This window comes from Haliotis asinina, chromosome 1, assembly GCF_037392515.1.
Source record: "Haliotis asinina isolate JCU_RB_2024 chromosome 1, JCU_Hal_asi_v2, whole genome shotgun sequence".
NCBI classification, from domain to species: domain Eukaryota; kingdom Metazoa; phylum Mollusca; class Gastropoda; order Lepetellida; family Haliotidae; genus Haliotis; species Haliotis asinina.
In genome coordinates this window covers 81,197,695-81,220,831 of record NC_090280.1, presented here as the reverse complement: position 1 = coordinate 81,220,831, position 23,137 = coordinate 81,197,695, and the positions used below count along the sequence as shown (strand labels likewise).

General features: G+C 41.6%; 2 protein-coding genes across 2 annotated transcripts in view; one reads left to right on the top strand and one right to left on the bottom strand.

Moving 5' to 3' along the window:
- Window positions 1-23,137, bottom strand: part of LOC137276206 (TP53-regulated inhibitor of apoptosis 1-like) — a 447,953-nt gene that overhangs the window by 184,385 nt on the left and 240,431 nt on the right. The window lies entirely within an intron of this gene.
- LOC137283333 (uncharacterized) lies at window positions 21,842-23,026 on the top strand. Its single transcript, XM_067814788.1, has one exon. The coding sequence runs from the start codon at window positions 21,842-21,844 to the stop codon at window positions 23,024-23,026; it is 1,185 nt and encodes a 394-aa protein (XP_067670889.1).

Sequence of the window (23,137 nt, the reverse complement as noted above, 5' to 3'; positions counted from 1 at the left end):
ACGTTTGCCTGGCTGAAGGCCCGGGTTCTATTCTCCACATGGGAACAATGTGTGAAGCCTACTTAAGGTAGTCTTAGCGCTAAGGTGACAGTAACTCCCATAGACTTAAGATAGTCTTAGTGCAAAGGTGATCGCAAATCCTATAGACTTAGGCTAGTCTTAGTGCTAAGGTGACCACACTCACATAGATTTAAAGATCACATATACTCTATGGGGTGCAAATGCATAAATTACTCATTGACATCGTTGTAAATGAAATCCCGTCATTAAAACTGCTCATTTCGATCTTTAGTTACCTTAAATCGACCATTTTGACAACAGTGCACAATTGTCAGCCACAAACGAAATTTCAACCAATCAGAGCTGCGCGTCTCCGTTACGTAATAGGAGGTATAGATATGAGCGTCTATGCAGAATTCATCTACATTTCAGGGGGTAAACTATTTCGTTTACAGGTTTGCAGAAACCTGAAATCGCAACAGCTGTTGTGAAAAACGAAAGCTATATGTTCTCACAATCTGCTATAATTTAGTTTTGTCTCCTGCTTTGCCTAGTTTTCGAGTTACAACCCTTGTTTTCATAGACGATTCTGTCAAAATCACTTGGTGTCGCTAGGTTGTAATCCGTGTCAGGTAGTATAAACCTACACGCTATTTGTCATCATTCACTTGATGCTCAGTTAATGAATTTGTAACACGCTGATTGATTAATTACTTTTATGCGGATTTAAATGGTGATTTGTCAAAAGGTAGTGTTTGTGTATGTACATTTACTAATCTACACTGAATACACTCTGTCGTGTCTGTGTCTATGTAACAACAACACCCTTCTTTCAAAGGATTAACCGCCAATACATTAATTGATTGGTCATTATTGGCTAACTAAAATACTTTTTTAAAAGAATGACGCACATTATGCAATTAGTTGCCAGGTGTGCTATCTTGGGTGACCAATGAAACTATACAGCAATGTGAAAAACCCGAAACGATACATCACGTTTTCGTATATTAGACCTTATAACAGATATACAATGTGCACTTAGTGCGCTTGTAATCATTTGTGAAAAACGCTTTAATTAATAAGCAACACGCTGTGTCTATCTTTTTTGATCTAGAAAAAGCATATGACACAACCTGGAAATATGGTATTTTAAGAGACTTACATGACTTCGGCTTGCGAGGTCATTTGCCTCAATTTATAGCCAACTTTTTAAATGACAGACAGTTTCATGTCCGAGCGGGTTCTACCCTGTCTGGTCATTACAATCAGGATCAGGGTGTTCCACAAGGCAGTATTTTGTATGTCTCATTTTAGTATAAAGATAAACAGTTTATCAAACGTTTTAAGCCATTCAATTGATGGATTGTTATTTGTGGATGATTTTAATATTTCTACACGTGGTAATAATATGCATACCATTGAACGGCAACTGCAAATAAATGGCGTCTTGAAAACGACTTTAAATTTCCTAAATCAAAAATTAACTGCATACATTTTTGTCGTAAATATAAAGTACATAAAGACCCTGAACTATCTCTAGATGGCACGACTATTAAAGTTGTGAAGGAAGCTAAGTTCTTGGGTCTAATCTTTGATTCACACTTAATGTTTTTACGGCATATTAAATCCCTTAAAACTAAATGCCCGAAAGCACTTGACTTGCTGAAAGTGGTTTCAAATTCTAAATGGGGAGGGGATCAAGTTACCCTTCTCCATCTATATCGATCACTCGTGCTTTCTAAACTTGTTTATGGCTCCATCGTATATGGTGGAGCCTGCAAAAGCAACTTAAAACTATTTGATTCTGTCCATCATCAAGGTCTAAGACTTTGTCTTGGCTCCTTTAGAACTTCACATATTGAAAGTCTTTACGTTGAGGCTGATGATCTCTTGAGCAGCGCCGTATAAAATTAGCTTTACAGTACACTACAAAATTATACTCTAATGAATGTAACCCTGCCTATAATTGTGTTTTCAATCCCCCTTATGAGGATTTATACAACAAGAAACCTCTTGTTTCGCCTCTAGGACATAGAATTCAACCATTTCTTTCTTCGGCCGGCATTGACTTGGAAAACATAGCCCCCTTCCGTCTTCTTTCTTCTCCTCCTTGGCAGTTGGTTAGGCCCCAAGTGGACCTAACATTAACTTCATTTTAAAAATCAGAAACTAATGAATTACAATATAAACAAGAATATAAACAATTAAAAACTAAATATAGCAATTACAAACCCTTATTTACAGATGGTTCCAAAGACGGTGGTGCAGTAGCTTGTGCCACTGTCATTGGATCGAGAGCAATATCTTCTAGAATTCCAGATAACAGCTCTATTGTCACTGCTTAAGCAAACGCCATATTAATAGCTCTCAAATATATAAAAAAAAAAACACCATAAACAGTATATAATCTTTCCGACTCTCTTTCTTGCCTTCAGGCTATTAAAAATATTTCTTGCAAACATCAACTTTTAATATGATCTTGCCACTGGCCAATACGACATCGTTTTCTGTTCGTTACCCAGCCATGTAGGAATATCTGGTAACGCATTGGCTGACCTTGCTGTTAAAGCAGCACTCAACAAATCTGTGACACCACTTCTCATTCCTTACAATGATTATAAAGCCACCATCCGTCACAAGCCGCCATCTTATATCCGTGATCTGATGCAAAAGAAGTGGGACTCAGGTAGTCCACCAAGTAGGTATAAATAAAGTACATGAAATATAACCCTATATTGGTTACACCTACTTGGGTTGTCAGTCTAGGTTTGAAGAGGTCATTATGCGACGATGTCGTATTGGCCACACACGATATACACATGAATATTTGCCTAAAGGTGAAGATCCTCCGTTTTGTATCCCTTGTGATGATAGAATCCGTATTCCGAATATGAATATTCCGTAACAAGGAATCAAAAACAATAAAGAGTCTTTTTAGTAATGTTAGTTCTCATTTAATCATTGCGTTTTTAAAAGAATTAGACCTGTTACGTGACTTGTAAATAAATAAATATTTTATTAATGGAAGTTGAATTAGCAACTAAGATTGTTAGTGGCTGTATCCTCGAAGGGGGTTGAAGTACCGTAAAATTATTGTCCTCCTGAGAGGGTACGTAAGTTCACAAACATTCAAAGTAAATTCTACATTTCCAAGTATTTAATCGTAGAATAAGTGTCTTTTTATTATATGGCTAGATTTCACAAATTGCTGACGGCTGAGGGGATGATGTAAATCTAGCTAGGGTCCATGCAGATAGCAAACGTACTGTAATTCCCCATGGTCCCTAGTATGGTGATCTACCTTCAGTTGTTAGCAATCTATAGCCCATTTTTATATTGTATTGTCCTCTAAAGATAAATTGTTTAGGTATAGTTACTAGTTTTACATTCTTTTCTGTGATATCCTAGTTGTTTTACTGTCCTTTGTCGACAGTTTTTTTTTATAATACTCACACATTCCATTTCAATGTTTTGTTCCCGTCACGATATGGCTGAAATATTGCCGATGTGACGTTAAATATTAACTCACTCACTCACTCGTATTTTAGACTGTTAAAAGACAAAGCACTTGGGAAATCTGCAGATGAATTACATATTTTGTGGATATTGATGGATACATTCCTCCAACAAGGTAATAGCCTGACATTGCTGCTATAACTTTAATTTGTTTTAATTTTAATATTTGCATTTTGTTTTTATTAAGTTGTCGTAACTTTCAACAGAATCATTGTTTTCGTCGTGAAGTTGTAATGATACAGACGACATACACTAGGGCGTGCGTGCGAATTATGCTTTATATAGGCAAACTATACAATGTCTAGATATTACATTCCTGTTATACATTCGCAGATCGCTTCTTTTTATTAAGTTTCAAAATGCATACAAGTATGATTATAAAGTAATTAGGATTATGAGACCAAATATAAAGACGTATATTGACAAGTGTCTATATACTGGTGGGTGAACGTTTACAAACCAAGTAAATCTAGCAATTTTTTTTTTTAAAAAAGTGGTGTTCCGTTTACGACTAACCAGAAGCGTTTCATATGCAGTGGTAAAAAGAGTTTATTCGTTCTTTAAGGTAGTTTCAGCGCTAAGGTGACCCCCCCCTCCAAACTCGTATAGACTTAATGTAGTCTTCGTGCTAAGGTGACCCCCAACTCCCATAGACGTAAGGTAGTCTTAGTGCTAAGGTGACTGTAACTCCTATAGACTTAAGGTAGTCTTCGTGCTAAGGTGACCCCCAACTCCCATAGACGTAAGGTAGTCTTAGCGAAAAGGTAACTGTAACTCCTATAGACTTAAGGTAGTCTTAGCGCTAAGGTGACCCCAACTCTCATAGTCGTAAGGTAGTCTTAGTGCTAAGGTGACCAAAACTCGTATAGACTTAAGGTAGTCATAGCGCTAAGGTGACCCCCAACTCTCATAGACGTAAGGTAGTCTTAGCGCAAAGGTGACTGTAACTCCTATAGACTTAGTGTAGTCTTAGCGCTAAGGTGACCAAAACTCGGTTAGACTTAAGGTAACCGCCCTAGACTAAAGTAGTCTTAGTCCTGAGGCTGTTTGCACATCAGCACGTAGCACACGTTTTAATACGTGTCTCTGTAACTGATGTTCAACCTGCTGCTTCGTCACATGATTTCCTGTGTTCTGCCGAAAGGTTTTGTTGGCTTGTCTTGTCTGTCATCAGCTTCGGTTGATTCCCAATCGTGTTTAGTCCTCGCGATATATGGTAGATTACGACCATCTCGAGTTACATCGCTCTCTGTGGCATACGACACCCCGAGTCTGCGTCAGATCCAAAGATCGGACACGAGGCCAGTGTCATCTTCTAACAGGAAGACTCGAATGTCACTGTGTCATGTGGAGTCAGTTGTGTACACGTGGGGTGAGAGAAATGCAAGCCTCACGGCATGATAGTGAGTGCATTGATCCCTCCGTATTCTGTCTCTCAGACCCTGAGCCATTAACAATTCCGTCATTTAGGAGCCCGTCTAGATTTTTCTGATCTATTCGCCAACCAATCTACCATCTCCCCACACCTATCTTCTCTTCTCACCCTACCCGTCATCCACCCTCTCACTCACTAAGTTATCAACTCATCGTTTTTATTCATCCACCCGCTGACCCACTGAGCATTTACTCACTTATATCTACTCACCCACTCTCTTATTTATACTCTCTCTTATTTACTCACTCTCTCACTTACATATCCACTCACTTCTCTTTCATTTACCCAATCTCTTATTTTCTTATTTACCCTCTTGCCCTCTCTCTTATTTACTCACTCTGTCACTCACACATCCACTCACCTCTCTCATTTATTCACTCACCCACTCTCTTATTTTCTTATTTACCCTCTTGCCCTCTCTCTTATTTACTCACTCTGTCACTCACACATCCACTCACCTCTCTCATTTATTCACTCACCCACTCTCTTATTTTCTTATTTATCCACTCGCCCACTCTCTTATTTACCCACCCACCCACTCTCTTATTTACCCATTCAAGCACATGCCCATTCTCTTACTTACTTACTTACTTACTCATATACGCAAATATCTACTCTCTCCAGATCACTTATTCACGAACCTGCCTTCTCACTCCCAAAGCGAGTGCCATATGTAGGACAATACAGTTCATGTCCTTGCACTACCCCAGGTATTCCATCATAGAGACTCCTCCACTTCTCACCGCACGTTGTCATGAACGCCTTCCTACAGCAGCCAGGAACGACAAATTCACTCTTCCAATTAAACTGACACATATTCCTCACCCCCGAAACCCCAATTATCCTCACTTTGCACAAACGTCATGGTACGCATGCACTTTAATCTCCCGCTGTCGGCATATTTGTCCAGTGAGGATCGATACCCCGACATTTCGACTCGTATATTGTGTGAAACCGTGATGAAATATTGTTTCACCGACTGTCAAAGAAAACCTCCGTCCCGCTGAAGACGTCAAGTAGCGCCTATTCGACATTCACCCCAAGCATCGTAAACGTCAGCTCAGCTGTTAACAGCGAAACGCGACGTCTCCGCAATTTGTCGAGAACGCCACAATCAAGTGAGCTGATCAAACGCCAGGCTGTTAGTTAGCAAATCTTCATAAAGATTTCCATGTTGGGACATTGACACAACGTGTGTAGTCTTCAGACACATTGCTAAGCCGATAGCGCCATGTTTGGCGTTATTGCAAGCAGCGTGTGTAAACACTCGGTGCCCTGCTTAGTACGGTTGGTGCTGATAAGATCTGTTCCGAGGACAAAGACCCATCACATTTACGTAGGTTAGCTTAACCAGGGCAGAGATTAGGCTAGAAGACATCCCGGTTTCACTGAATTGAAACACATGTACTACAAGCAAAAATCCCCCGTTGGAACTGGTTTCCTCATTGGATAGTCCAGTGGTGAAAGCGTTTGCTCGTCACGTGGAAGACCCGAGTTCGGTTCCAGTGATATGGCTAAAATATATCCAAGATCGGCGTGACACTAAAATTTAAGTGTAATCTCCCCAAAAGTGTAATCCCAAATATAACACGTTGCATTTGATCACTTTCTAAACGGCAATGTCTAATCACAATCAAGTTTAACTCACCAACTCATGATGTTGGGATGGGTTAATTTTGTCTCAGTTATTCCTAATGTATAAAAACATATATTTAAAAATGAAGGGCTTCACATGAATTTATGTTATTGAATTTATGTTGATTGACGTAAGTGAGTGAGTTTAGGTTTGGACGCTTTTAGGTTCCAGCAATATCATGACGGGGGACACCACAAATGGCTTCACACATTGTACCCATGTGGGAAATCGAGTCTGTGTCTTCAGCGTGAAGGGCGAACGCTTTAACCACGGGGCTACCCCACCGTTACTACGTTCATTGAGGATATGTGAGACACGCTTTAGCTTTCATGAACATTCGGTGTTATAACTGATTGTGAACACCCCGTGTTGTAACTGATTGTAAACACCCGGTGTTGCAACTGATTGTGAACACCCAGTGTTTGTGGCTGATTTGTGAACACCCGGTGTGTGGTTGATTATGAACACCCGGTGCTGTGACTGATTGTGAACACCCGGTGTTTGTAGCTGATTTGTGAACACCGGGTGTTATAACTGTTTTTTAGTGATCCATTCACATAACTGACACTTCCTTTGCGTTTAACTCCCATTAGACTATTTTCTCCGACAACGTGCACTGGCCATTATTTGTTAGCATTCCTATGTATTATTTTACAATTCACAACGGTAAAGTGGAGACTGCATCATTCTGACGAAGGAAGTGAGTATTGTTTAACGCCACTTTTAGCAGTATCACAGCCGAGGACACCAGAAATATGCCTCACACATCCTACCCATGTGAGGAATCGAATCTGGGTATTCGGGCCAACGCTTCAACCATTAACCTACTCCACCGTCCGTCATGAAGAAACCAGCAAAAGTTCATTCCGCTACGTAAGGGTTCTTCACGTGAGAAATGCATATTTATTACAAGGACCCCAGTGCATAAATCCCCTTAAACAATATTGTTATTTTTTAACAATTCCTAGTGTCTCAGAGAATCCATTTTACGCGGAACCTTTAACCTATGGAGATAATATTATTGCTCACAAAACATGATATTTAGCTCGTTTCCATATTGACATAATGATTATTGATTTCCTAAAACAATATTTAGTTCGAAAATAACTGATTCTCCATGTTGGAATCACGGAATATCAGTACAGCTGAATATTTAGATAGTGTTTTTCGGAGACACGCAATTTTCCATAGTAAAATATTGTTAAAATCATGACAAATGGAGCAGTAAATTGACATGCTCGTATTAACGATCTGCCGTTCTTCATTTACCGGGGCGGTGGAGTATCCTGCGGTAAGATTACCATTCATGGATCTCAGTCTCTTGTGCTCAGATTCTGGTAGGGGGTAACTGAAGTGTGCGCGTATGGGTTTTACGCCGCTTTTAGAATTTAGTATTCCAGAATTATCACGGTTGGGGGACACCAGAAACGGGCTTCACACATTGTACCCAATATGGGGATGGAACCTCTGGATCCGCCCATGATCACTGAGGGCGAAGATGATGAAGAGAATAGATGAGTGGGTAAACAATAGAGTGGGTGAGTGGGTAAAGAAGAGAGTGGGTAAGTTGGTAAGTAAGAGTGGGCGAGTGGGTAAATAAGAGAGAATGTGTGTGGCGGGGGTGGAGATCGAACACCCTTACCCCCTGTGGATCCACCCATGATCATTATGAGGGCGAAGAAGATGACATTCGCACTCACGGGGGCGCACATCACGTCTAAGGGTTGCAAACTCTGAACAGCCAACTGCGAATCCGTGGATAAATTGAGCATATGACCAACCGCACGCACACCCATATTCAGTATGTTACTCAGGGCAAGGAATACGTTCATGGCTTCATCGGTGACAAAGGAAAGCTGCCAATATTCAGAATACAAAATGGAAACCAGTTATATTTCCAAACAGTATTTATTATGTTTTACAGATTAAGATAGATATGCAGCAGAGAGGGTTCGGGTGATCCTGGCACAGTCAGGCCAGTAAGGCTCATCATCAGCTCAGGGTCCTCGCCCCCTCTACACACAGCCCAGACAGCGAATGGGACTTCTCCCAGGAAACACTGCTTAGTCGAACCCACCGAGAACTTTCTGGAGAATATGGAGGCTCCCCAACACTGCAGCCTTCTGCATTACCGGGCACTCTCCTCATCTGCGCCAAGAGATCAGGAGGTACCAAACCAAGGGCACCCAGAACAATGGGGAGCCTGACGACAGTGTACTTGGATGCAAGCAAGACATTTCAAAGGCGAGGTCCGCATATTTATCATGCTTTTCCTGCCTTATCTTGCCAATCACATTGCTGTCAAAAGGGACTTATTATTATTTTTGTGTGTGCATATTTTGAATCCACATTTGCCGTTTCGTGGATTATGCCAATTTTGCTAAACTTTTTTTTCCCAAAGGAAATAGGAGAGATTTTACTCCGGGCCACACATGTCTCATCGCATAATGAAAACATAAGACTTAGATATCTAAACATCAAGACGATGTATTTATTTATTACCCGAATCAGTTGCAGGGAAATATGATGATATAGACGTGTGAGCGAAACAGGTGCAGTCAGTCTTGACGCAAAAGAAAGTCGAGAAAGCAATTAAATCTTGACAGAATGAAATCAGAAGAACTGCCATGAAAAACATTTCTTTCGGGTAATTGGGTTTTCTGTAAACATACCTGACTGATCGATTGGCGGTATCCCTCATGGTTACCGATATTCAAGGTTCAGTTGAAGTAGTTCAGTTTAATAAGGCAGTATGAAAAATAACCCCCAGAAATCCAGTGATTGGCGATCCAATGAGGTACTCCGAGTATAGGGTAACCATGGACATCAATAACCACTAATGTAACTTCCATTAAATCCTGGGATTTATAACATCATCATTATTTGTGAAAGTAAATGGTCACTGTTTCATGCCGCCTTTTAGCAATAAAGGGGCGGTGGTGTAGCCTAGTGGTTAAAGCGTTCGCTCTTCACGTCGAAGACCCGGTTCGATTCCCCACATGAGTGCTGAGTGTGACACCCATTTCTGGTGTCCCTAACAGTGATATTGCTGGAATATTGTTAAAAGCAACGTAAAACCACACTCATCAAGGTCTTGGGGCTTTGAAAACGCCACCATTGTTATTTGTGGAAGTACATGATTACCGTTTCATGCCGCTTTAGCAATAACGGGACGGTGGGGTGGCCTAGAGGTTACGTCGGAGAACCGGGTTCGACTCTCTACATGGTTACAATGAAGACCATTTCGAGTGTCAGACACCGTGATGTTGCTGGAATATTGGTAAATGTGGAGTAAAAGTAAACTGACTCACTTCCAGCAATAACATTGAGGGTGACACCACATAATTATAGAGAACGCGCATTGCAGACTCTAACCATACCGTATCCGTAGGTACACATTAGTCGCGGTACTAAGGTCGCTTCAAGGAATGGATCCTGAAATGGCCAAGAGCTAGCGATCCGGGTTAGAATGTATCTTCAATAACCCATGCTTGTCATAAGAGACGACGAACGGGATCGGGTGGTCAGGCTCGCTGGCGTGGTTTATAGTTGGTAGATAGATGCTCTTGATGTTGATAACTGGAGTGTCTGGTCCAGATTGGCACCATGTGATTGACAACATGAGCATCGATCTACACAACTGGAATTCGATGGCACGTGTCAACCAAGTCAGTGAGCCTGACCACCCGATCCTGTTAGTCACCTCTTGCAACAAGTATGGGTTGCTGAAGATTCTAACCCGGACTATTATTCTCTGAATAATAACATGAGCCCGATACTGGCCACCCGATTCCGTTACTGAACTCTTACAAGAATCAGGGTCGTCACAGACGAAATGGTTCTAGTAACGGTAACCAGGCGACAGAATGGTCACGGGTATACAGTGGTCAGTGAGTGACATATAGGTGGACACGTGCACATACAGGAAGTCGGAGGGCGATTCCACATTGCTGACGAGGTCGCGCCTTGTCTATGACAGTCAGCCTCCTTGTTTGACCATGTCGAATCAGGTTCTGATGGTAGAATGCCTTACAAAGCGGGATGCAAAATCGGCGATCGACGACCATGGACATAAGCTAAATCCAACGACGTAACGGGATGGTAAATCACATTTGTTGGCAGCGCTGAAGATCAACGGTCCTGCCCGGAGGGAACCTATGATAAGATTGGGTGAGTGAGCTTAGTTTTACGCCGCACTCAAACGTATTCCAGGTTATTCCAGCTATATGACGGCGGTCTGTAATTAATCGCGTCTTATGACAAGCATACTCGTCTTTTATGACAATCATGGGTTGATGAAAACCTATTCTACCACGGACCTTTACTGGGATACCATGACCTGTGTCAACCAAGTCTGACCACCCGAGCTCGTTAATCGCCACTTACAAGAATGGGTTACTGAAGATCGATTCTAACCAGGATCTTCACGGGTTGATAAGATTGGATTCGTCCAACGTTTGCTGAATAAAAGCAAAACTGACAGAATTTCGGTACACTTTGGAAATATATTGAAACAATTAGGCATGTGTAGTTTGGGCGATTGGGGATTTAAGATTAATGTGGTTTGTACTATGTTCCGTCTTATGAGCCTTGAAAATGCGATCGCCTTCCATGTCTTTTCTGATCTGACCATTTATGTCATATTAATAGATCATATTGCTGAAAATATTTAATTTTGGAGATTTTGGCTCACCGGAAGTGATGCACACGCAACACGCGCGTTAACAGCCTGTCAGGATTAATGTCGCTGATAAAATAAATTGTATCCAGACTAGGGCACTATCTGTACGGTTTGCACTCCACGATGTCCTGTATCCAACAGCTGGGCTATTTAACCTGATATTGAGTTTTGAAAGCACCATTATTTATGATTGATACAACCTTGACTTGCTATCACTGATCGTAAAATATCACATTATTGTCGTCGGTATTATTATATGGTATGCCATTCTTATCATCTTAACCTCGTCGTCGTCTTCATCATCATCATCATCATCATCATCATCATCATCATCATCATCATCATCATCATCAATCATCATCATCATCATCATCATCATCATCATCATCGTTTCGAGCAGCTCTCGGAAATGTTCCAGCTATATCCGGCAGAGGAGACCCAAATGGGCCTTGTAAAATTTACCCATCTTTTATGGGAGCCATGCAGTCTTCAGAGTTACGAACTTGGGCTTGAATCAGTAGACTACCTCACCTCCCTTAACGCATTTTGACGAGATTGTTCTAAATTATCTCCACGTGAAAACTAAAAAAACTCATAATACCTACACAACCATTGTCGTACTCCTTTAAGAGAGAGCTCCGTTCAATAGTCTCAATCCCAGTTCTATGTAAGTTGTCAAACGATATTAAACATTGTCTTTAGACCGTGAGCGCGTGCAGTTTCGTAGAGGTTTAATGACAGCAATCAACATCATCGGTAAGTCTATATACTTCCCTACATCAGACTAGCAGGAAAAGACTCTTACTGGTATTTTAAGATCGATAAATCTCCACTAAACTGACATGCATTTCGGAGAGGAAAACTGGCGAGGATATCAGTCTGGTTTTAAGGAGAAGATGCGCTGCTCTGTTATTGACATTTTGCGTGTATATTGACAGGCGGTTTTAGGGTAAATGCATTTGATTCTTGTATACGGCGATGGACGCAATGTCTGGTGGAAATAATTGACCAATTTTGGGTTTGATCAATTCTGCTGCACTTTGGTTTAACTTCCCTTTGACGTAATTATCCAAGGAAATGATATCGAGGAGGGGTCGCGTGAAAATGAACCAATCTCATTTTAAAGGAGATTGGTGTTGATACCGACAGGCCGTGCGGCATACTTAACAGGAATCTTGACATTAACAAACTTTAAATTAACTTTTTTAAAAAGATAAATATAGCCACTTTAGTTTTAAAAACGATCCGTTTTCCTCTCCGTTTAGTTTGAACATTAAGTTTTTACTCAACCGTGCCCGTAAATGCGAGATAGTGATTGTCCTTCCGGAATGTGCCGCATGATTAGTTCACATGAACATTTGTGACACTTCGGGAAAGATAGGGGCGCTTTTGTCCACTGACATTAAAATAGTGAAAAACAATTCATCTCCATTTTTTTCGAGGGAAGAAACCCATAGCAATATAGCTACTGAAACGGAATCAACAGAAGAATGTTCGGTTGTTGCTTTAAGCCGCACTCGGCGTACTGTGTATAACTGACACTGGGCCAGAAAATCAAATGATTAATAGCATGAGCATCGATCTACGCGACTGGGAACTGATGACATGTGTCAACCCGGTCAGCGAGGCTGACCACCTGATCCCGTTAGTCGTCTCTTACGACAGGCCAGGGTTCACAAGTCTGTCCTTTCGTTAATACTAAAGATGTAAATGAAGCAAGTCTAAATTTCCTCCGGTTCTGAATCTCCAATCTCCCTTGGTTTTGGGTTTTTTTTCACTTTGAAAGGAATTGTTTGTTTCTGTCAAAATTATTTAATATATAATTATATATGTTCATAGACTATGTGACAACGGTATCGGAAGCGTAGTCTGTCACACAGTTCCTGAACCACGCTATTTTCCTCTCTGCCAAGCCTTCTGTAGTGCTAAAGCCTTAAATGAATCAAGTGTAAATTTCCTCAGGTTCTGATTCTCCGGTCTCTCTGGGGCTTCTTTTTAATCTAAACAGGTTTGATACTTTACGGATGGCAAGTTCTTACTGTAATATGACGCGACGCTTGTCTCTAAGAAGTGTGGCGTCATATTATAATACTTAGTCTCTAAGAAGTGTCGCGTCATATTACAATACTTAGTCTCTAAGAAGTGTGGCGTCATATTACAATACTTAGTCTCTAAGAAGCGTCGCGTCATATTATAATACTTAGTCTCTAAGAAGTGTGGCGTCATATTATAATACTTAGTCTCGAAGAAGTGTGGCGTCATATTACAATACTTAGTCTCTAAGAAGCGTCGCGTCATATTATAATACTTAGTCTCTAAGAAGTGTGGCGTCATATTATAATACTTAGTCTCGAAGAAGTGTGGCGTCATATTACAATACTTAGTCTCTAAGAAGCGTCGCGTCATATTATAATACTTAGTCTCTAAGAAGTGTGGCGTCATATTATAATACTTAGTCTCTAAGAAGTGTGGCGTCATATTATAATACTTAGTCTCTAAGAAGTGTGGCGTCATATTATAATACTTAGTCTCTAAGAAGCGTCGCGTCATATTATAATACTTAGTCTCTAAGAAGCGTCGCGTCATATTACAATACTTAGTCTCTAAGAAGCGTCGCGTCATATTATAATACTTAGTCTCTAAGAAGCGTCGCGTCATATTATAATACTTAGTCTCTAAGAAGTGTGGCGTCATATTACAATACTTAGTCTCTAAGAAGTGTGGCGTCATATTATAATACTTAGTCTCTAAGAAGCGTCGCGTCATATTACAATACTTGGTCTCTAAGAAGTGTCGCGTCATATTACAATACTTGGTCTCTAAGAAGCGTCGCGTCATATTACAATACTTGGTCTCTAAGAAGTGTCGCGTCATATTACAATACTTGGTCTCTAAGAAGTGTCGCGTCATATTACAATACTTGGTCTCTAAGAAGCGTCGCGTCATATTACAATACTTGGTCTCTAAGAAGTGTCGCGTCATATTACAATACTTGGTCTCTAAGAAGCGTCGCGTCATATTACAATACTTAGTCTCTAAGAAGCGTCGCGTCATATTACAATACTTAGTCTCTAAGAAGCGTCGCGTCATATTACAATACTGGGTCTCTAAGAAGTGTCGCTTCATATGACAATACTTCGTGTCTAAGAAGTGCCATTTCATATCACAATATTTAGTCTCTAAGAAGCTTCTCGTCATATCACAATGCTTCGTATCTATGCAGCGTCGCATTATATTACAATAGGAACTTGTCATACATAAAGTACCATGCCTCTCTGACGCTTTCATATAACTGGAATATCGCTGAGGGAGGTGTAAAACAACAAACAAAAGCATAAACGTAACAGAATTCCACTTATGTGGGAAGTGATACAACACTAAATTCCCCGCGTGTCTGTAGGTTCGGTGTGTCACTGGTTCGTTGCTATGGTGATGATACCATCAGGGAAGCCTCGTTCATAGGGACAGTGTACATTGATTTCACTCATAACATGTTTGTCCATTCATATTACACTGAAGAAATAAATCGCATACCTGTAATATCAGGAAGAGGTAAAAGCCAATAGGTGGACAGCCATCATTGACTGGAAGAATCACACGAGATCTCGCGTGGTTTAGAGTACTCTCGAGAGATAGCGTCTGACGTGACGAGATCGCATCTGATGAGAATGAACCCAAGCTATCCCAATGAACTCACAACCAGCACGACATCGTCTGAGTGTAAACACATGTAAGATGTCCCTTGATGTGACATCGAGTCGGATCTTTTAATACTTTAAGGTAACACAGTCAGCATTAAGAAGCACATTGACTGGAGATTTCAGAAGCACCTTGACTGGAGCTGGATGTACTTGTTCACCAAATCACATAACCACAATACAGCGTAATATACATTCTTCAAGAAATGAAACTTAAAAAATGATACTTACCAGTTTGTACACACATGTAAACACAAACATTTTTGGGGGGTTTGCACATTGTTTCTGGAATGCTTTGTCAATCTAGATCGTAATGATGTGCGTGGATGTCATGCAGTACGAACATCGGGCACAATGATTGTTTCTCACGTGCATGAGTGCAGCATGTGACTATATAACATCAAAATGCATCAATTTCATCCACGATCTTTGCAAGTACTTTACACGAAAATGGGACGTATCAATGCTGCCGTTCGAAATCAGGCAATTGGACAATTGCAAACTGGCGAATCATGGGTGAGATGGCAAGGATCTTCAACGTTCATCCCATCAACTCGATTGTGGGATCGGTTTCGTCGAACAAATTCGACAAATGACCGTCCAATATCAGGAAGACCTAGAGTCACCACACCTGCCCAAGATCGGCACATCCGGGTAACCCACGTATGTGACCGCCATCGTACCGCCCGTGACACACCACAAGAACAGTTTAGAGCCCGAAGAGTGTCCGCTCAGACAATAAGGAACTTCTCTCCGAGAAGTAGGAATACGTGCCAAACGTTCAAATATTGCCCCCTCCTTGACATGACTACATCGACGTCGACGAGAGAGATAGTGTAACGCGGTGCTGCCATGGAACCTGGCAAACTGGAGGCGCATATGGTTTAGCGACGAATTCCGTTATCTCCTCAGGCGAGGTGATGGCAGAGGCCGTGTCTACATACGGTGTCATGAACGTTTTGCTCATAAATGCATCAGACGGGTGGACATATTCCTTAAGCTTATAGGAAGTGTTATGGTGTGGGGGAAGATCTCATACACTCGCAGATCGGAACTTGTGCTTGTCCAAGGCAATCCGGCGGCCAATCGATACATCAACCAAAGTCTCCGTCCGCACGTCTTTCACCTTGTTGACCGTCAACGGCAGCTCTTCCAACACCACAACGCCAGGCTACACACAGCAAGTGCCACCGTGGTCTAAATGGCCAATAACAACATCAATACCCTCCCCTAGCCCCCCAGATCCCCGGATCTAAACCCAATCGAACACCTTTGGGGTCAGATCCATAGACGGGAACGTCAACGTCGTAATCCACCACAGAATCTTCAACAGTTGTTCCACTTTGCAGGAGGAATGGAGAAGGCTTCCACAACAAAACATCCAACTACCGATTCGATCGGTACACAGGACGTGTCGTTCAGCGGTAGCAGCTGAAGGTGGTCATACGTGGTACTGACTTCAACACCACCTGCTGGACAGCAGCGATGACTTTGATGACTGTTATTCTCCTGAAACATGGACAAGGTAGCAATACATTGCTCCACACAATTTCATACATGTATCATAGTTTTCCGCTGATCTACACATCCTTGAATAACACAAAATGTTCATTGATATTTAGTTTTTTGCGTTTCTTCTTTGGAAGAGTGTACTTTTGCATATTGGATATAAGACCTGATTAGTTGGATTAACGGGGTGTATATAGACCTACAGCCATAGTATAGACAGGCCATGAGAAAACCATCTTCGATATTCTGGCTTATCAGGTAGGCTGCTGTGCGAAGGAGGATCCAGCAATGGAGGTAATAAAATTATCGAACCGAGCCGTAGATCTATTTCCTAGTGGAGATTTATCGCAACATATAGCTGTGAGATAAGAGATCAGTGAATTTCAAGGTAAAACGTATTTATGAAGATTGTTTGATAACATTATTTGTACACCTGTTTCTGGCACCCAAATGAAGTGCCATATCCAAAAACCATCCTACAATATTAAATGGTCCCTCACTGGCCTACCGCCTCATATATACTATCATACAGAGGTATATGTGAAGGTAAATGTCCTAATTTGAAATATCTGATCCTCATAATAGAGTCACGACCAAATCAACCGGAGAATAGACGTTGTAATATCAGACACAAGAACAAAAATAATGTGATGTAGATAATGAAAAATTTAAGTATTTCGTAATTTCAATATGCGCAGTTACCAACAATCGTATTCGGATTAAGCCTTCACATCTAATGTAGCCCATGGTGTGAGTTAGGGAGTTTGGTCTTTACGCCGCTTTTAGCAATATTCCAGAAACATCACGAAGTGTTACAGTAGAAATGAGCTTTACACATTGTACCCACGTGGAGAACCGAACCCGGACATTCGTCGTGGAAAGCGAAAACTGCAACCACTAGGTTACTCCACCACCCACGGTCAGTAGACATAAGGGAAATGCTATCAGAATGTGTAAATATACTTCCATACGTGCATTCTCATCAGTGAGTGAGTGAGTTTGGTTTTACGTCGCTTTTAGCAATATTCCAGCGATATCACGACGGGGGACACCAGAAAATGGGCCTTACACATTGTACCCACGTGGAGAACCGAACCCGGACATTCGTCGTGGAAAGCGAAAACTGCAACCACTAGGCTACTCCACCACCCACGGTCAGTAGACATAAGGGAAATGCTATCGGAATGTGTAAATATACTTCCATACGTGCATTCTCATCAGTGAGTGAGTGAGTTTGGTTTTACGTCGCTTTTAGCAATATTCCAGCGATATCACGGCGGGGGACACCAGAAAATGGGCCTTACACATTGTACCCACGTGGGGAATCGAACCCGGGTCCTCGGCGTGACGAGCGAACGCTTTAACCACTAGGCTACTCCACCGCCCTCTCATCAGTGATGAGCGGTGGGGTAGCCTAGTGTTAAAGCGTTAGCTCGTCTCCCCGAAGACCTTGGTTTGAATCCTCACAGGTGTACTATGTGTGAAGCCTATTTCTGGTGTCCTGTGATGTTGCTGGAATATTGCTAAAAGCCTCGTAAAACCCAACTCAGCCAGGCAGGCAGTTTGCTCAGTGTCTTTACTAAGTTCTTGACATACAAACCAGAAAAGTTATTTTTGTCTGGCGTTTGTCTAAATCTTTCACTTCAATGACACCCCACAATATCGCGTGAATGGGATCAAAAGAATGGAAATAATTAATTTCATGGCTGACATGCATAACGGCACTGACATTTCATGCAATTAGAAGCCTCTCCTGGAACGCCCACAGCAGAGATGTGTACTCTCACGTGTCATTTTTATCCGTCCACGTAATTAAACAACCTTCATTCTGACTGTCTTTGTCTGGCCTCGTCATTGTTTGGCAAATTGAAGTCACATCTCGCGAGATTTTACGAAATGAAATTAGAAAATCGTATTAACTGGTACCTCCGCTGGAATGCGCAGCCAACTGATTTGATAGCACAGTAGTGGAGAGTACAGCATGGCTCAACATGTTTTATACACGTGAATGGCTGGTTGTGACTCCTGATCACAACTATAGGGATATCCGGGTCACAACAGCTCATGGGACCCTATGGTATCCGCAAGGGATCCGATGCTCGGTCGGAACATCAATGACCACGGTCCTGCTCCACGATTTTAATATGCACCTGGGTCAAAATGTTCGAAGCTGCCCTAGCGCTACGATAGTCGTAAGTGTCATGCATTATCATGAACTTATGACTATCTTAGCGCTAAGAGAGCTTTGAAATTCTAGGCCCTGGGTAATAGTGTTACTTAAAATATCTCTTAACGTTACGACCTGTCGTAACTCTATAGTTTATCGTATGTTTACGAATGTCGTTGTACGACGAACGTTTTGTCGGACCCTTAGTACGTACGTGGCCTCCATGATGGATTAAAACCAGAGAGAGAGATGACCACCTCGTGATGACAACTCTCGTACGGCCAGTTTGAGGTAGGTGTGCTCACACTATCGGCCACTGGTTCGAGGATAATATATAGGATAATATATATTTTGCTGACATATTTTACTTTGTTATGTAATAAGAGCGGTGTGTTTAGGTATAAAAAGTACAAGAAGCATAATACCCTTAGTGTAATCAAACTGCGTGCTCATACTTTTGACCACTTCTTGTCAAAATGAAACACACCCACAGCTTCTCACTTTTATAAGTACAAAGGCAGTAGTGTTAAGTGAAACACGTTACCATCAATCTTTTTCTGTCTCTGTCTCTGACTTCCTCTCTCTCTCTCTCTCTTTCTCTGTCTCTCTCTCTCTCTCAACTTCGCGAGGTTTTGTAAGCAGTTGCATAGACTCATACCCCGATCGGTGTCTCAGCAAATATACTTTCAATCTTACCTACTCTTCAAAAGGGCATAAGCAACACCTGTAGTAAGTCATTAATTCAATGTATTTTTGCAACAAGGGTGAGAATTACGACATAAATAACACTCACCGGATGGTCCCGTTTTGCTCATAAGGTTATTACTTTTAACCCTCCCCATTCCGATCCCTCTCTCTCTCTCTCTCTCTCTCTCTCTCTCTCTCTCTCTCTCTCTCTCTCTCTCTCTCTCTCTCTCTCTCTCTCTCTCTCTCTTTATCGCTATCTTTAGCGTCATCATTAACCATCTCCATTTCCATGACAGCGAGGATCAAACTCGTTCCCATAGCAACCGATAGACGATGGTTACAACCAGTCAGGCTCCGAGATAATCCTTGGTGGCTGTCGTCTTCCAGTGGAAGCTATGGTCGTCTAATTGCTGACAGAAGTGAGCGAATTGCATTTCACGCCTAAGTCAGCAATTGTTCCGCAATGTCACTGTTCGATCTTATTAGACAGCAGTAGCCAGTAGCCTGCCTCACCTCAGACTCTTGATACAGAAGATAACTAGCTACTGACAGTGGAAGTGGGTTATAGTGAGTGAGTGAGTATGGTTCTATGCCGCTTTTAGCAATATTCCAGCAATACCACGGTGAGAGGACATCAGTGTGCGAAATAGTGCTTGCCAGTCGGGCTAGCTATGCCTGAAAGTTACTAGTCCACAAAATAATTCACTAGCCCGAAATCTGAACGTTGAAACTGAGCAAAAGTGCTGTAGAACCGATCTACAACTTGAACGTGTGGTTGTGTTCAAGGTTTTCGCAAAGTAACGATCATGATTCAGTTATCCATTGGTATCTTAGACGGACATGAATTGCCAGATGGACGTGAATTGCCAGATGCACGTGAATTGCCAGACGGACGTGAATTGCCAGACGGACGTGAATTGCCAGATGGAATAATTGGTTCGAAAGAAAATACGCTTCCCACTCTCAGCAGCAGCTGACCGAGACGATTCGTCATCGGGCATGTAACTCATTTTCGCTCGCTAATTAGAACCTGTCATCTGAGATATATTACAAATAATATACGTATAATTTCCCTCTATAGATATCATTCACAAACAACGAATACCAAAGTAACGTCAACACTGTTCTCGATCACGCACGTTTCGCCGGCGGTGTAGTTAATTGTACTTATACTGTAGGAAATAGACAAATAGTAAATAAATAAATATAAAAAAAAACTGGGTTTTTTTGTTTTGTTTTTCGCGAAAGTGTGAAATATCTGTTAAAATAAGTTCGGCCTAACTACAGTTCCCGTGGTAGGGAGATAGGCAACGTGAAACAGGACTTTACTGAGGAGAGATTAGTGCAGAAATGAGCGCTACAGACATCCGACTTGTTTGGAACAAACCATGGAAGTTAATGTGCGATGATATTGCATTACAAAGGACACTTTTCAAAGGATCTAATTTGAAATTAGACTTAGCTTCATTATAAAGGATAACTGACGTGAAAAATATTAATTTTCCTGCTGAAAACCATGGAGTCTCACTATCACTATTAAAGAAACAGGTAAGAGGGATCGTTTCAAAAGCAAAATCACTACGGGTGAAGCAGCCGATGGGTTAGGGGTCGGGCTGGGGGATAAAGACATCAGCGACGATGCGATAACCCAATAGGGGAATTGAGGTAGGGAGTACAGGCATGTCCTAACATATACAACAAGATCCAGTCCTGTCGTTCTTCGAGTGGTTATGCCACCCATATATTCTGAGACATGTAATGCGGTGTTTTTCTATGCGTGTCAAGGATCATACTCTTTTACAAATCTTAACACAAACTCCATAAAAGACACGTGAACAATCAATAAATGAGACATATTCATCTACATGGGTTCGAATCACTGTTTGGACAATAATTTTCAAAAATAAAAATGTAGATTTTTGCACTCATATATTGTTTTCAGATGTTCTGATTATCACATCTTTCAATTTTTTATCACACATCAAAAGGCGCAAAATATCTTTGAGATAACCCCTTGCGCCCCCTACGTTAAGCCGAAGTGAGTCATTTCGACATATCGTGTTAGAAGTTGTGTAAATTTCAGGGATAGAGAGTAACAGCCGGATAGGCTAGAATAGTGCAGACATTGGAAAAACAACAAACAAACAAAAAACAAAACAAAAACAAAATAAACATAAAACAAAACAACAACAAAAAAGTACAAAAAGTTGCGTTGGCCAATTTCCGGCTGCTAATGAGTACTTGAAATACGCCGTCGATTCCAAATAAGTTCTCGTTCTTCAAATACTCACTAAAATCCAGAAATTGGCCAACACATTATGTTTAAATCCTAACTTTTATGCCACACGGAATGAGTTCTATTGCCCAACCGAGCTTGAGATAAACTGTTATGATGACGTCATGTTTGATTATGACGTCATTTTACCGCGAAGACGTTAGAAGTGACATATTTTTTATGGCGTTGCTGAAGGGAGAAATAGGCTGCGTTTACCTTGGAAGTACAATAGATGAAATGCGCCAGAAGATATGTCTTCCCTTACTTATCATTTTGTTAGCTGACAGCCTCAGGGCAGAGAGTTTGAGTGTTACGAAATACGATCATCTTGCGTCTATATTAACTCGACACCGAGCAATAAGAGATGCCGAATTCGACGAAGCTCTCAAACAATACAGTCCTGTTCTGAAGAAAGTTGGCCTTTTCATGGCCGCGCATAAATACCTTGCCAAGGACGCTAGATACAAAGGGAGAGAACTCTTGGAAGAAAGATCCTACTTCCGTCACTTTCCTATTCCTCGCCTACGTCGGCTGCATCACACAGCCTCGAAAGCTTGTCAACTTGGGGCGTTCCGATGTCTACAGGAAATTCATTCCAAAGTTGAGAAATTTAATGCTGACAGAAAACCCGGCTCCAACATCTATCATCCTTTCTATAACAAGCTTGATTTGTTTCAGTACAGGACAACAGCGAGTTATTTCTTGTGCATGTACACCTTGGAACGCAATGCTATGATGAGGACGATTCACATGGCAGGGAAATGTCTAGATGGGTTCGAGAAGACAAGGGAAGCCAAAGAATCGGGAGTGTTTGTAAATGATTGGAGGAAGGACGACGTGGAGTATCAGTGCTCCCAAATCTATTACTGTCCAAATCCTTGCTACGGGCGCCAAACTAAGGGCAATATTGTCTCCTTCTTCAAACAATGGCACGATCCAGGCAACCCGTGTCGTGGCCTCAAAAACAAAAAGTGTTCTTGGGCGCCGGGTCAGAATTCGAACTTTGAGAGTCTGACACGAAACCGGTTCAACATCACCTGTATCTGTACCAATGACCGGAAGGGCTTCACGTGGAACTCTCGCTTCAAGATGTGTGTGGATATTGACGAGTGCCATAATGGGAAGGTGGTTTGTGAGAAGGGGAAGATGTGCCAGAACACCGCAGGTAGCTATGTCTGCGTGTGTCAGAGGGGGAAGATGTTGAATAAGAAGACACAGAAGTGCGAGGACATTGTACTCTTACCAGAAGTGAAGAGGGCAAAATCGAAGCTAAGAATTAATAAGAATGACAAGCCCACCCTTCTGCGGCAGCTGGAGATTCTACTCGGGGTGTCATCAGCTGCAACAGCTGGTGGAGCTGCAGGAGCTACAGGCTGGCCAGGCGTCCTGACTCTATCTTTGACTCTGATCATGATTGTTTGAAGGTGTATATCCTCTGCAGTCACATAGGAGCACATATTTGCACTTTCATGGCGATCGAGTTTTTGTTGACATGTCACCTGTTTAAATATTTGTCTTAGGGTGAAGGAATCG

Bases quoted from the DNA above. Each gene is read 5' to 3' on its own strand.
- LOC137283333 (XM_067814788.1), top strand. From the start codon at position 21,842: ATGCGCCAGAAGATATGTCTTCCCTTACTTATCATTTTGTTAGCTGAC.